The sequence below is a fragment of the Molothrus aeneus genome, chromosome 7 (genome assembly GCF_037042795.1).
Source record: "Molothrus aeneus isolate 106 chromosome 7, BPBGC_Maene_1.0, whole genome shotgun sequence".
Taxonomy (NCBI): Eukaryota; Metazoa; Chordata; class Aves; order Passeriformes; family Icteridae; genus Molothrus; species Molothrus aeneus.
The window spans coordinates 20,497,693-20,511,394 of record NC_089652.1 but is presented as its reverse complement, the minus strand read 5'-3'; the positions used below and the strand labels follow the sequence as shown (position 1 = coordinate 20,511,394).

Sequence of the window (13,702 nt, the reverse complement as noted above, 5' to 3'; positions counted from 1 at the left end):
ACCTCTAGTCACATTTACAGATCTCTTATTGCTCTCCTAGCATTATGTGATGCCTATATATGTGTGTACACACACACACACAAATATTTGGAAGTGTAATAGTCACTGTGACCTAAAAGTTAATTTCACATCTTCAAACAGAACAGAACAAAAAAAGTCATTTAAAATGTTCCTTTACTTATACATCTGCTTCCCTCTTTTTTGGTAGGTTGTAGAGAGCCCAAGACAACTGGCGTACTAGGTATTGCAAAATACAGACTAAAATGTCACAGTTTAAGGAACTATGATGGTTAACATACCATAAAAAAATACTATATATAATATGTATTTTGTACTAGTGACCTATGTTAGACCAGAAAAGAAGTCTCAAAAAATGAAAGGAAAATCTTTAAAAGACCATTTTAAAATCACAGAATTAATTTCCCTTTCTATATCTAGAACTAAATACAAAATATAATAACTAGGTGAATTGCTATACCTAATCTCTGCAAAAAACCCCTACATATATTGGTATACCTGTAAAAAATCCAAAAAATACAAAGTGGAGCTTCTCTAGCATTGCTTAGGGAGAAGTTCCTACTTCCAAGTGCAACAGAACACTCGTTTCCTTGCAATTGAAGTTCTACCCTGGTTTGAAATATTAGCTCTTAAAAAAAACCACAAACACAAACAAATGGCAAAAACCCAACTGATAATGTGTAGATAAATGATGTTTCATATGTGCACATCCCAATATGACAAGCTTCTAAGAGAAACAGGTCGCATGAAGAAATGATCCTTTAGTGATATTAAAAATAATGCATTTTCTCTATAACATGAACTGAGAAGTAAATGAACAAGAACTTTTAAACTGGTATGCCAAATATATTCTAGAACAGGTTCCTCGGACACTGAGTTTCCATTCCATACCAAAGGTTCAACACAACACAGTTGCTCTCTGTGTAATTGCCCATCCTCTATTCATATTCCACAATTTTCTCATTGACCCGTGTTATATTTTTCCTCAACTCCCCCATTTTATCAAGTGTGTGTATTGGCCTTCAATTATTGGTTTGATCTGCAAAAGGAATAATACTTTACATTCCATTACCAAAGTAAAATATTTATCAGAGGATGCAGGCAGATCTTTGTTCAGTGTTGTTCTACACAACCTTCCAGTTTCAGTGGCATAAATAACCCTTCCTGGTACAGTCTTTCCAACAATTTCTGTTCACTCTGTATCAAGTTATTTTAAGTTGTACAGCTTAAATTTCCTGGGATACTCTCAGCAGGTGTCTCCAAAAGCCTTACAAAAGCTGAGACACAACTCAAAGGCATTATCAAGCCTGAAAAATAAATTAGCATTAAAGCTTCTGGGAAATTATCACTGGTCCTTGCTTATACACTTTTTTGTGTTTTAGATAACTTATAAGTACTGAAAATAATTTTTTGTGCTTTTATTCGGAAACTGAACTCATTAGGTACCATTAAATCATGAACAGGCTCCCTCCCCACCACAGAAGTAAAAAAATCCCACATCATCATCAATTCACCCACTAGACTTAAGTTAGCATTTATCTGTAATGATATTACTTACTTAGTAGGACAAAAGAACAGATTTATTATTAGTGTATTCTTGTCCTATTAAGCCTTTAATACCCACTCCTTCAAATCTATTCTCAGTTTTATATTTGATCATGCAGCCAAATACTTTTGTCTTCACTTTATAAATTTTAAAAAATTGATTATATATTTGATGATGCTATATTATTTTCTATAATACAGAATTTCTATTTGCTATATTATCTATTAGCAGAATACTTAGGAAGGCCAAGGTGTCATTCATACAGATAAATCTGGGATCAGTCCTTTGTAACAGGAAACAGAAACAAGAAAAAAAATAATATGCAAGTGTTGGCACAAGAAATTGCATATGGATAACATTAGAAACCTCTGAGGTAAATATTGCATAAAACACTAGAAAGTAGGAGCAGAAGTTTACTAGATAACATGTAATTTCAAAGCAATAATGAACAGAATACTGAAAAAATGTGTGAATGTTAAGCAGCTCAAGAGCCTACTACAATAAAACTTTATAATAAATTTGTAAGTGCATGAAAAATAAAAAAAATTATACAAGAAGTTTTGGCTAAACAAAAGATTAGTATCAAAATAAGCAGATTTTCCATTAAAATAATCATAAATACATATTTCAGTGAAATTACTTTTTTCTTCTAAAAAACAAATGACTTCCTAGAAGCTGAGCACAATGTGGTATCCTATTTGGCTTTGACCTGATGATCTAATTTTTTAAGTGAAGAGACTAAAAAAATATTGAGAAAGTTTCACTGAGTAAGGTAAATTATAAAAAAAATAAAGTCAGCCATTTGAGCATAAAAACATACATATAAAGTGTATTGGGTTTTAGACAGCAGACAATAATTTCTCACGACACTACAGAGAAAATTAGTCTTCTTCAGAAGTACTTACAGTATGTCAAAAAAAAAACCCCACATATGGCCCCTAAAATAAGAGACCTAATAGGAGCCATAAATCAGTGGTCAACATATAAAGTCTTATCATAGAAATATTGTAAACAAAATACAACCAGGATCCCAATGATCTTTGGTATACCAGACTCCCAGGGAATCTCTTATGATGCATTTTATATCCAACTTAAGAGGGAAAAGAAACTGTTTAAACATTTTGCATTTAAACTATCACGAAAAAATCCGGTATATGCATATCATCACAGTTCAGAATGGTTCTTTTCTTTTAATAAAATGCTTGTGGCCAATAATATCAAATATTAATCGTTCTGGCCAAAGATCCACTTCTGGAAGGGGTCTAATGGATTACAGGATGCCAAACTCGGATGCTCTCCATTTCCTGTAAGGCACATATGTAGTGCTTCATTGTACAGAGTTTGATCCTAAAGTGAGGGAAAAAAGGAAGAAAAGTGAACAAACAATGAACATGCTAGTTCCCCCCACAGTTCTTCCCCCAAGCTGGGTGCTAAAGAGTAAGCTCATACAGGTGTTGTAGAGGGGGCTAGAAAATACACAGGTAGTATGTAAGTGCCAACTTGCTTTGTTAGGAAAACTTTGTAAAATATTTTTAAAACATCTGAATATTTTAAAAACATCTGAATATACAGATGTACAAAATATACAAAGCATCTGAATTGACTTCCAGGTGGATGTCTAGATGTCTAGACAAACACATTAAAAGGATATCAATTGTTTTTTTAAGTGACGTTCCTACTAGTGACATGAAGTTTTGATCTGCAACTGAAAAGCTGAAATTATGTCCACTTTCCTGCCAAAACTAAACTTACATTTTTTTGGCTTCAGAGTTTTTGCTTGTTGGCATTTTTGCTTTTATTGAAAATCCAAAATTAACTAATAAAAATGCCATCTCACTGCACAGGATATGTACCTTCTGGTGCAGCCACTGCTCCTCCCCAACAGCAAAGGTTTTCTGGCCTTTGTAAGTGCACTCACGAAGCTGCACAGGTCCCTTGGAAGCATGCAGACAAAGCTCCTTCTGAATGTTATGGCGAATTTCGTGGTGTGCAGAATATTCAAAGTACTATTAAAATAATTTTAAAAGAAATTTTGGTAAACAAACACAAAGAAAAGTATTAAACTAAATTAAGCCTTTCAAAGTCCCATACAGAAAGTAATAAATTTCTTTCCTTATTCAAAAATTTGAGACTACAGAATAATTCCTCTGATTTTTAGCACAGACACTTCAAAAGTGTTTACAAAACTAAAAGCAGTTTTTAGTAGTAATCCAATACAAATTTATACTTGTATGTGTAAATAGGAAATAACATTTGCTGCATGTGTACTATGATGTAAAATCTCACTCCCACACAGACCATATATAATTCAGAGACAAACTGAAGAGTAGATATAGTTTAAGATAACTTAAATTTTGGCATTTTTTAACTAAAAATCTGTATTCACTTCTGTTGCTAGATTTTCGTTTTTCTTAGAGCAACCAAAAAGAAAAGTTGTCACATGAAACAATGCTGATTGCTGTATGCCAACTTTTGCTGCTTGATCTAAACAATAAATGTGAACAGTAGGATGCTCTTATAGCCTCTTGTGAGGTAACCATTAGAAAATTATAAGCACGTATTTTGTGAGCTCATTTTACCATGATTTCCTGACAACAGAGTACTCCTAAGGTTCAGCTATAATTCTGATCCTAACAGGGATTTACTTCTAAAAGTTACAGACAGAGCTGTCCTTTTACCCCTTCAGCCCTAACTTAACATCAGGTCTCTTCCTTTTTTCCCCACATTTACCAGCAGAGTCCCCAACATTACATCTCACTGCTACTGTTTCTTGCCTCTGGATGTCAGCCACCTTCATCATATTTTTCCTTTGAATATTAAGGCCAGGCTCAGTTACCCCCCTTGGCTTTCCATTTTCCAGTGGTCAGCAATCATCTCCTCACTACCCTGGAAACCATGGGAACAGCACTGAGGAACAAGCAGACTCTAGGACCAACATTAGTCCTCAAAACAGGTAGTGAAGGAGTGACCTGTTTAGTCATTTAGCTCTCAGACATAGTAATTTACTCTTTATCTGGTAATCTGACTTCATCTGTCCTTTTATTTTTGGAACTTCAACATCTCTGCAAGCTCTGAAAATAATGACTTGAAAGCTATGTTTAGAACTTAATTAATTTTGGATACTGAGATGGGCATGTTTCCAGCCTCCAGTACTCTATCAAGGAATAATAATACACAACTGATGTACAATTCTGAAAACTAGGTTCTCTTTTATATTCCCATTTCAAATATATGGATGAAGATGACAGCATGGGAAATAATCAGCCTACACTGCTGAAAGTCTGGTAAAGAATAAAGGAAACTGAAAACAGAGCATTGTAATGAGAAGGGTCAAGTAAGCAAATATGCATGTCTTAAGCATTATCAGCAAAATCAGTTCTCTGAAGGCTGGCATTTAAAGGGATTCAGACTGTTATTTTGTAGCAGGAGGGAAAACAAAAAACATAACACTTGAAAGAATAGAATTTTAGTATAGCCCAAGATAACTTAAGAGAACAATAGAAACATACAGCAGATCTCTTAATACAATGTCTTTCTACAGTGTTCCCAAATTAATGACTGTGACAATGTGAAAAGGCTAATAGTATTAATCCACAATCAAATAAAACCCCAAATTCAATCCTGTAAGAAGCTAACATAATAGGGTAGTTCTTAATCTAGACAGCATGCTATGTCTCACAAAAAATGATTAGTAAGAAGGTATCACCTGACTAGGATTATGTGGCTCAATTTTCACAGTGCCCTCAATGGATGTCTTTTAAGATTGAAAAAAAATTATTAACACACTCCCTCCCATAAGATAACAATTATATTTTAATAAAAAATTTTAGACCTTTGCTGACCTTTAATTATTAAGGATCACTTTTAAAAGCAACAGAGAAGTGTGCATTTCTGGGCAGGGAAGGAGATGTTCTTTTTGTTAGTATTACAGTAATGATGGAACGATTCAATATCTGACATCTATGGCAAGTCATATTGTAGAAGGAACAGAGCAGCATGGCTGCCTCCAAGAGCCATGGACCCAAGAGAGCTCCTCTTGAACAAATGGAATCATATTATTCACTTGCATTAGCCAGCACAGGATAGGCCACTTGGACCTCACACTGTGAGGCTGCAAGCGTGATAGGGAAGGTGGCTCAGGCCTGGACACTTGGTCTCCCAGTGGCTGGATTCCAACCAACATCTTCCTTGACACTGCGAGTCCTGGTGACAGAGAAAGAAGCAATAGGAGGAAGCATAAGGAAAGGAAGAATTAAGAAGACAACACTTATAAGACAGGAGTAAGGGTGGCATGAAAAGGTTTTGCACAGAAAAGAGAAGGCAAGTGAAGCAGTGCAAGTGTGTTTGAAATCTGAATTTGTATATTGAAGTTAAAACATTAGAAACAGGACATGACATGAAGAGTGGTATGGAATTTTTCTTTAAATATATATATAGGAATTAGCTGTTAAAGAAAATAAAGGAAAAAAGAGATAAGGAGAGAGAAATTGCATATTAAAAATTAGTCAATTTCTCTAAAATTAATTTAAAGTTTTTATACAGAAAAGCTGCAACAGATGAAAGAATAAAAATCAGGTATTAAATATTTTACCTGGTTTCCTCCAAGTCCATGACAAGAATACATAATCAGTGGTTTGCCACCATGGTTATTTTCACCAACATCCAGACACATGCGGTTACCTATATTTTTTAACTAAAGAAAGGGTTTTGTCAGGACAAAAAAGCTCAGCGGAATGACAGAAACTCAAACTGTCTCAGTCAGAGACAAAAGTCACCTTTAGTTTAACAACAATTACAGCTGTTTGTTCGTTTTTACTTTCTGCTATACTCAAATCTAAAAATCCTATTTCCTCAGGTAATCTTTTCTAACTAAAAGCTTAGTAACTACCGTCACACATGGAGTTATTTATTAGCCTGCTCTGTACAATGTTACTGCGATTCAAATCACAGGTTGAACAGATACACATGAAATATTTAAAACAGGAGGAAGAGAAGGTTTTATTTGTAAATACACGGTAAAAATTCATGTTTACCTCAAGCTAAGAGCTATTACTTTGTTATAGCAATGCAATGTCTAAAGTTATTTGGCAGGGAAAATGACTTTTGACATAAATGAAAAATGAAAATGGCACAGCTATTGACAAAGCTATAAAAGGGATGCAGAAGAGATTCTTTGTCCAGAGTAGTGACAGAAAATCCTAGAGCAGTTGAAGATAGCTAAAGTCTAAAAGCTGTGGCTAAAGTAGTACGAGAGATTAGCAAACTTCCTGGACTATGAGTAATATAGGAAATAATTAAAATTAAACTTACATATCCAGAAAACAAAGGATTCAGGTCTGGCACATATGCTTCTGGATAAACATTAGTGAGGTACCAGGTAAAATTTTTACACTGCAGGCGCTGCCTTAAAGCAAGTCTTTTTGATATGTCTCCAAATGTTTTCTGTTAGAGGAAAGGAGGTAAAGAAGGATGGAATATAAATATATTAACATTCATTTTGCACATATAAAGCTATGATATTCTGTGTAGTACTAGGCAAGTTTTAAGCTTCATTTGTGGATTTTTTTCTTGTTAATGCTGTACTACTATAGTTACGGCTGTCTTTCAGTGTCATAACACCACTGACATCCTGCCTGCAGTATTTCAAAGCACTTGCAAGAAAAATACATTGCAGGATGGAAAACATAGAAGTATCTTTAGTCCCAAGAAAGTTTTAACATAGAAATATCTTTAGTCCCAAGAAAGTTTTAACAGTGCCATGAAGTGGGAAAGTGCAAGTAAGAACATATTGATTACAGCCATAAAGCCATCTGATCTCACTAAAAGTGTAAGCTGAAACAACAAACTGGATTAATAAAATAATTAGCATAATATCCAGTACAATGTAGAATCTCCCAAACAAAATTCAGTTGTTTAGCTGCTGGACATGCCTAGGAAATGTAACGCTTTCAGTGATACAACAGTCATAAAAATCTATCAAGTGAAGGGGGAAAAACAACTTCCAAAAGAAAACTAGATTCTAGCTGGGCAGAAAACTTACAAAATAAATAACCCAACACCCAACCTCAACCCCAAATATTTATTTACTTGAAAATAACTGACTTTTTAAGCAGATAGAGACAGGATGGTTGTCCATCATCAAGTAACTTTTATTCTGCTGCTAACGAACCACAAAACCTGCTTTTTCAGTAAGAATACTAAGCAACTTGAAACTAACAAGACATTTTTCTCACTCCAGAAAATAAATTAGTTTACATTGTCTACACCCATTAGTTTTTCTCGTGTTCTTCTGGTAGTTCCTGTACCTGCACAATGCAAACAACCCAGGAGAATGTATGAAGAAAAACACTAATAAAAAAACCTCATCATACAAAATCAACATTCATCACCCAAACGCTTTAGGTTTTTTCATGTTTGTTGGGGCTGCAGCATTAAGCAAACTAAACAGTCTTTTCATTAAAATATCTAGAATCCTTACATACTTTGTCAATAAATAACTTTTGCTCACCAAAACTTTCACCGCAGCAAGTGTGATTTCTAATACCACCACCACCACCTACTTGTTTCACAATTTTTGCTGCCTCTGTGTTTCTTCGGTAAAATATTTCTTTATATTCATCCATCCACACTTCTGCAAGGCGAACTTGGTTGCGTGTGATCACCTGAGTACCTTTTGGGAAAGTATGGGGACTCTTGCTGCGAAAGACATGGCCAACAACAGAGCAAGGCATGATCTCCAACTGTCCACCACATTGCCATACCTAATAATAACATTTAGTGTGTAAGTACGCTGCAATTTGAATTCAGGGAGTGGAAAAAAATTCAGTAATACTATTGTTTGCCAGAACACATCAAACTACTAGCAAGAGTACGTATATCAGGCATACCATCAGTGAATTTCCTAATCATATAAGCTCTGAAAACACACATTTCAGATAGCAACCCTAAAAGCATTTAAAAAAAATTAAAAGCAGCTTAGTGAGCATGTTTGCATTTTATTTAATAGGTAATTAGTAATTCAATTTTCCTTGTCCTAGTTGGCTGATTGAGCAGAGGAGTCAATATCTAATACTGATTTATTCTCAAATCCCCTGTACACTGTCAGCATAGAGGCAATTGCTAATTACGGAGCTAAACTTACTCTGAAAGACATTTCTATATTTTCACCTCCCCATATTTCCATTTCTTCATCATAGCTTCCAATGTGTTCAAAGTAGTCTTTTGATATTGAAAAGAGACCTCCAGCAAAAGTAGGTGTTCTGCAAAAACAAAATTTTACTGAGAAAGACAGAATGGTTTTTTAAATATAGATGTAAAATCATGGTGCAACTGTTCTAGGAATTTTCCATGCACTTGTTAGTATTTCACTACAGTGACGCACATTCCTGGCATAGATAATACTTCTAGCACTTAAGTATGTTCACACAGAGTCTCATTTGACATCTTATTGCCATTTATTAAGAACTTGTTCAGGCTAAAATCTGCTGGCATAAAAGAAAGCATCAGGAAAACAAACAAATTTTCTCTGTACAGAGGAAATCGAGCAAAAGTACAACTCCTACAGACCAGTAAGGTGTCTGTGGACAAAGCAGGTACAATTATCATCAAATCACTACTGTATCAGCCTGGTATTTGGGTGCTCTGACCCTTTTTGTCATTCTGTCCAGTAAAGTGAATGAGGAGACAGAATCATTGTACTGTCTCTGAAAATAACTGTGTATAATCCTCTTCTGCACCTCCCCCCTAGGAATACAGGTAATTTCCACTGTATGTAGAAGAAGTAATGCAGAGCAATTACTATCTTGATGAGGCTATATTTTTATGAATGCTTTAAAATGTGGTTCACAAAGAAAGTATTACAAAAAACATCTAAGATGCTAATATGTCTGATTATACTCATCAGAAGAACTAATTTATTTACAAACTATTGTTCACAAGATAAACTCTGTGAAGACAGAACGACTAAAACAGTATTCAAATTAAATTTACCTAATTGGATAGGTTTCATCCTTTCTTCTTTTATTCTCATGTTTAGGAAGAGACTCCCATCCAAATGACAAACTCCAATCAAAATTTCCTCTGTTGTGGCTATGCCCATAAGGAGATGGTTTACTGAATTCAAAGGTATTGAGATCAATAGAAGCAATGTCAGGGCTTACAACAGCAACAGGATTCTCAGCAATTCTTGCCAATAACGGCTCTAACCAGCCATAAAAGCATTCACCTGTGGAGAAAATGGGAACACTGAATTTTTGCTTGGCTAGAAAGTACTACACAGGGTATATTTTAACATGTCCAGCAAGCCAATATGGACTATTTTTAAATAGCATTGCTAATTATACTTTCAATAATATGAAATAGCAATAGGAAAGATGATATATATTGCTAACATTTATAATCAATAAAACGTCTGCAACAATAAATTAAAGACAACAGCATTATAAGCCTGACCTGGCATATTTACAGGTTACACTTACAATGAGCATCCAGGAAGGTAAGGGTCTCTCCTGTTGCTACTGAAGCTCCCAACAACCGTGCAGTGATCAGACCTTTTCTTTCCTTCTGACGGACTACTTTAACTATTTGAAACTGTTTCACATATTCATCTAGTTTATCATGCAGGTACTCTAGAAAGAGAAATCAGTGTCAGGATATTCAGTGTATACACATAACACTGCCCAAAATGTTACACTATTAAGTGAACAAGATAAACAACTCACACTTACCCCAGAAATTATCTCAACACCAAAGCCATAAAAATTCCTATCTCCTGAAAGTTATTTTTAGGGGCTGAGTATATTTTGGGGGTAGGGGTGTAGGAAGAGGTAACCAGCAGAGAACAGGAGATGGAACATTAAAATAATTCTGAACAAGAAAGGACGTGCTAGTACATCTCTGCTGCAGTGTCAACCATCTGAATACCAATTCCAGTTTCATAGTAAATGGATCTCACCCTTACATTATCTGCAGCACATGCAAATTCTTTCCTTAATGATGGCACATTTACACAGGTTTCAAAGGCTACAGTATTTACAACAGCAACAGAAGCCATATAGAAAACTATTTAAATGTTCAGATTTTGAGAAAGAAACCCATGTCTCTCATGAAACATCCCACATCATCTTTTTTATTCTGCCCATTCTAAGTATTACCCTGTACTACTGAACACGCTTCACATCCAAGTGTTTCAATATACTCAATACAGACTTGCAAAAACGTGCAAATACATTAGTAGAAGTATGTATAAACACGTTTATCTACAGCTAAGTATACAAAACTTGCATTTGTGTATACACTAAGAATTTATATAATTATTTTTGAGACAGCTTGACTGTTGAAGATTATGTTGCCATTGAATAATTTTGCTTTCTAATAAAGACACTGGCCTTCATATTAATGAATTTTATTTGCCTAAAGACAACCACGGTGATAAAATGCAAATTTCTACAAGTCTGGGCCAATTTATACTTGGATACTTTGTTCTACAAATTGCAATTGGTTTGAAACAAAAATTACAAAGCTACTTGTCATGAAAGCAGTTATGCAGGTAAATCAGAATTGGAAAAAAAAGAAAGTGGGTTTAAAAATCTTTTAGAGCACAGGAATTTCATATTTAACTACCTTATGGAAAAATGATGGGGGAGGGCTATTTTATATTAAAAAAAAAAAGAAGAAAGAAAGAAAACCACTTCGAATACTGTTATAAATGTCAATAGTGGGAAAGAGACCTTAGCCAATTTATCTGCAAGGGTAACCTTTTCAATTAAAAACAAAAGCAGGAAGACTTCTTACCATCTACACTGGCATCATCCACCAAAATAACCTCTTTCAGCAGTATGGCAGGAGATGTGTACATCACACTGTGGACAGTTCTGAGCAGAGTTGACCACGCTTCATTATGGAAAACGATGATAATGCTTGTGGTTGGCAACGGTGGGCAGCGCTTAAACTTTTTTTCAATACATCTACAAATTAGAAAGTGTCAGGGGTAACAAAATGGACAACAATTTCTTATTCAAACTCTAAAACTTTTCTTTCTAGTACAAAACTTTGTAATTATGGACATTACATAGTTCTGCTTTTCTGCTTTCTATCCTAGCTTTGGAGTGTAAAGGTAAGTACTTCAACTGAAGCAGAATATTTTTTTAATATCATGACTGAGAATTGAATAATTTAGCTTTGCTTCTGTCTCACACACATTTGAGTATATTTCATATAACACCCAGGCCTTCTTTAGGAAAAAAATATTATTTTATTGAAAAAAGCAGGTACTGACTGAGCTAACTCAAAAGTCACTATTACTGCTGAAACCTAAGAATACAAAGAAGAATATTTATTAGAAAAAAAATCAGAGTTTGTAAGGAAAATATAACCTATCTAATTCAAATTTCAAAGCTCTGTAGAAGTGCTATGTAAGGCTTAGGGCAGCATATCCCATTCAAGGGATACAAGTTTAAGCCCATAGTTTTTCAAGACTGACATATCCCAAACATCACTTTAGATCCAATGACAAGATGACAATTCTGTATTCATAAGTTGCACACTTAATGTTTATGGCCTGTCAGCTTTAGAGCCTGGAGGGCACCCCAAGGTAATAACCGGAGTCATTGCCTCACAAAATACACAAGCAAAGCCTCCCCAGTTATGCTCTAGGAGAGGTTATGGTGAGCTGCAGTGTGTATCAGCAGCAGCTCAGTAAGTTCAGCCACTTCTGGCACAGATGGCTGACAACATTTCATCTGACACTGAGAGAGACTGATTGTTACTAAAACCCACTCTCCCAAGTCCTGCAGTCTACATTTAAAAAATTCTTCAATAGTATAAGATTGCTGCTGAGATCTTCCATTCCCTTGTTCAACAGTTTACAAATCCGAATTTATTAAATTATGCCTAAATTCCTAATTTATTAAATTAAATTATGTAGTTTTATTAACACTGAATACTAAAAAAATGGGGGGGGTGGTGTTTTAATTGGAAAAATGTTGAAACCACATTTTTAGTTTTATTCTAAGTAAAACTAAGCAGGCTTCCTGAAAGTTACTCAGAAATTTTAGCCTTAAAGGCAAAATCAGAACACCTTATTTAAATATGGTTACTTTGAATTCAAAACCATGAAAGAAGTGAGCTTTTCTAAACATTCTTGGCTTTGGCACTGTGGATCACTATGTACAGCCAATCATTATGTATAGCTAGGAGACTTTCCTAAAGTATCACCCACTGCTGAACTCAAATCACTTTGCAGGCTGAATTTCTGAGAAGTTTTTCAACTATCAGGACATACACATTTCAACTTACTCAGGAGGTCGAGTGTCTGGTCCAAGATCTCTGTGTAAAGAAATCCTATCACTTGCAAATGCATTAAAACAGTGTTTCTCTTCTCCAGCCTGTTTTTCTTTCTGTTCTTCTGAACTTAAGTTGATGGTTTTAAATGCTTTGCCAGAAGCTCCAGGAGCATTAGGATCTTGAAGGGGCCGATCTAGAAAGGGTTTCAGTTCCACTGGAGTATAGTGCCCTGGCAAGCAGTGTCTTTGTCCAGGAACCTTAGTTTGCCTAATGGGTGCTTTTATCTGCATTTTTGGCTTTGCACCTTTGATGTTGTTCATAGCGTTTAACACAAGACCTAACACGTGACTTTTCTTTCCAACAACTGGCTCAATCCCTGCTTCATCCTTAAAATCTTGAACACCCACTTCTCTTTGTAATAAAAATAAAAATACCAGAAAGACAAATACAATAATGCTAAACTTCCAAAGTTTCCAGTGAAAAAATGTCTTAAATAGTTTAGGTGTCTTTTTCAAGGCCATTCTAGTTTTAAAAATTTTCACACAGCAGAAGTTTCTGTAAGTGTTGTTCTTCAAATATGGCACAGCATTTCTTGAAATTATAACACCTGTAAATTAAAGCAAACAGTATTAATTGAGACGTCATCAGTATATTAAACTATGTAAAGCCATAAGAAATTAATGGGAAGGAATTAATTCACAACTCCCAAAAGTCAAATGTTACGCAAGCTAACACTCGTATCACTTAAAGATACATCAAACCTATCTATAAAATGCCCATAATGCCCTTTCCCTGCTTTTTGCTTTGGGTTTTATTTGTTAAATACATATAGAAGAACCAGGCATACCATCAAGA

At 34.9% G+C, this 13,702-nt stretch overlaps 1 protein-coding gene across 2 annotated transcripts; it reads right to left on the bottom strand.

The window, feature by feature from the left end:
• Positions 1 to 1,612: 1,612 nt before the first annotated feature.
• Positions 1,613 to 13,368, bottom strand: GALNT3 (polypeptide N-acetylgalactosaminyltransferase 3). Of its 2 annotated transcripts, none has more exons than XM_066553898.1 (10): positions 12,860 to 13,368; positions 11,357 to 11,529; positions 10,042 to 10,191; positions 9,554 to 9,788; positions 8,706 to 8,823; positions 8,125 to 8,325; positions 6,875 to 7,006; positions 6,156 to 6,257; positions 3,418 to 3,570; positions 1,613 to 2,911 (listed from the first exon to the last, which is right to left on the bottom strand). In XM_066553898.1, the coding sequence occupies exons 1-10, from the start codon at positions 13,366 to 13,368 to the stop codon at positions 2,789 to 2,791; spliced, it is 1,896 nt and encodes a 631-aa protein (XP_066409995.1). In that variant the 3' UTR covers positions 1,613 to 2,788. The 2 variants fall into 2 exon arrangements, 1 of the variants encoding a protein (XP_066409995.1); XR_010783955.1 differs by lacking the exon at positions 1,613 to 2,911 and adding an exon at positions 5,407 to 5,767 and having other exon boundaries at positions 3,486 to 3,570.
• Positions 13,369 to 13,702: the final 334 nt, after the last annotated feature.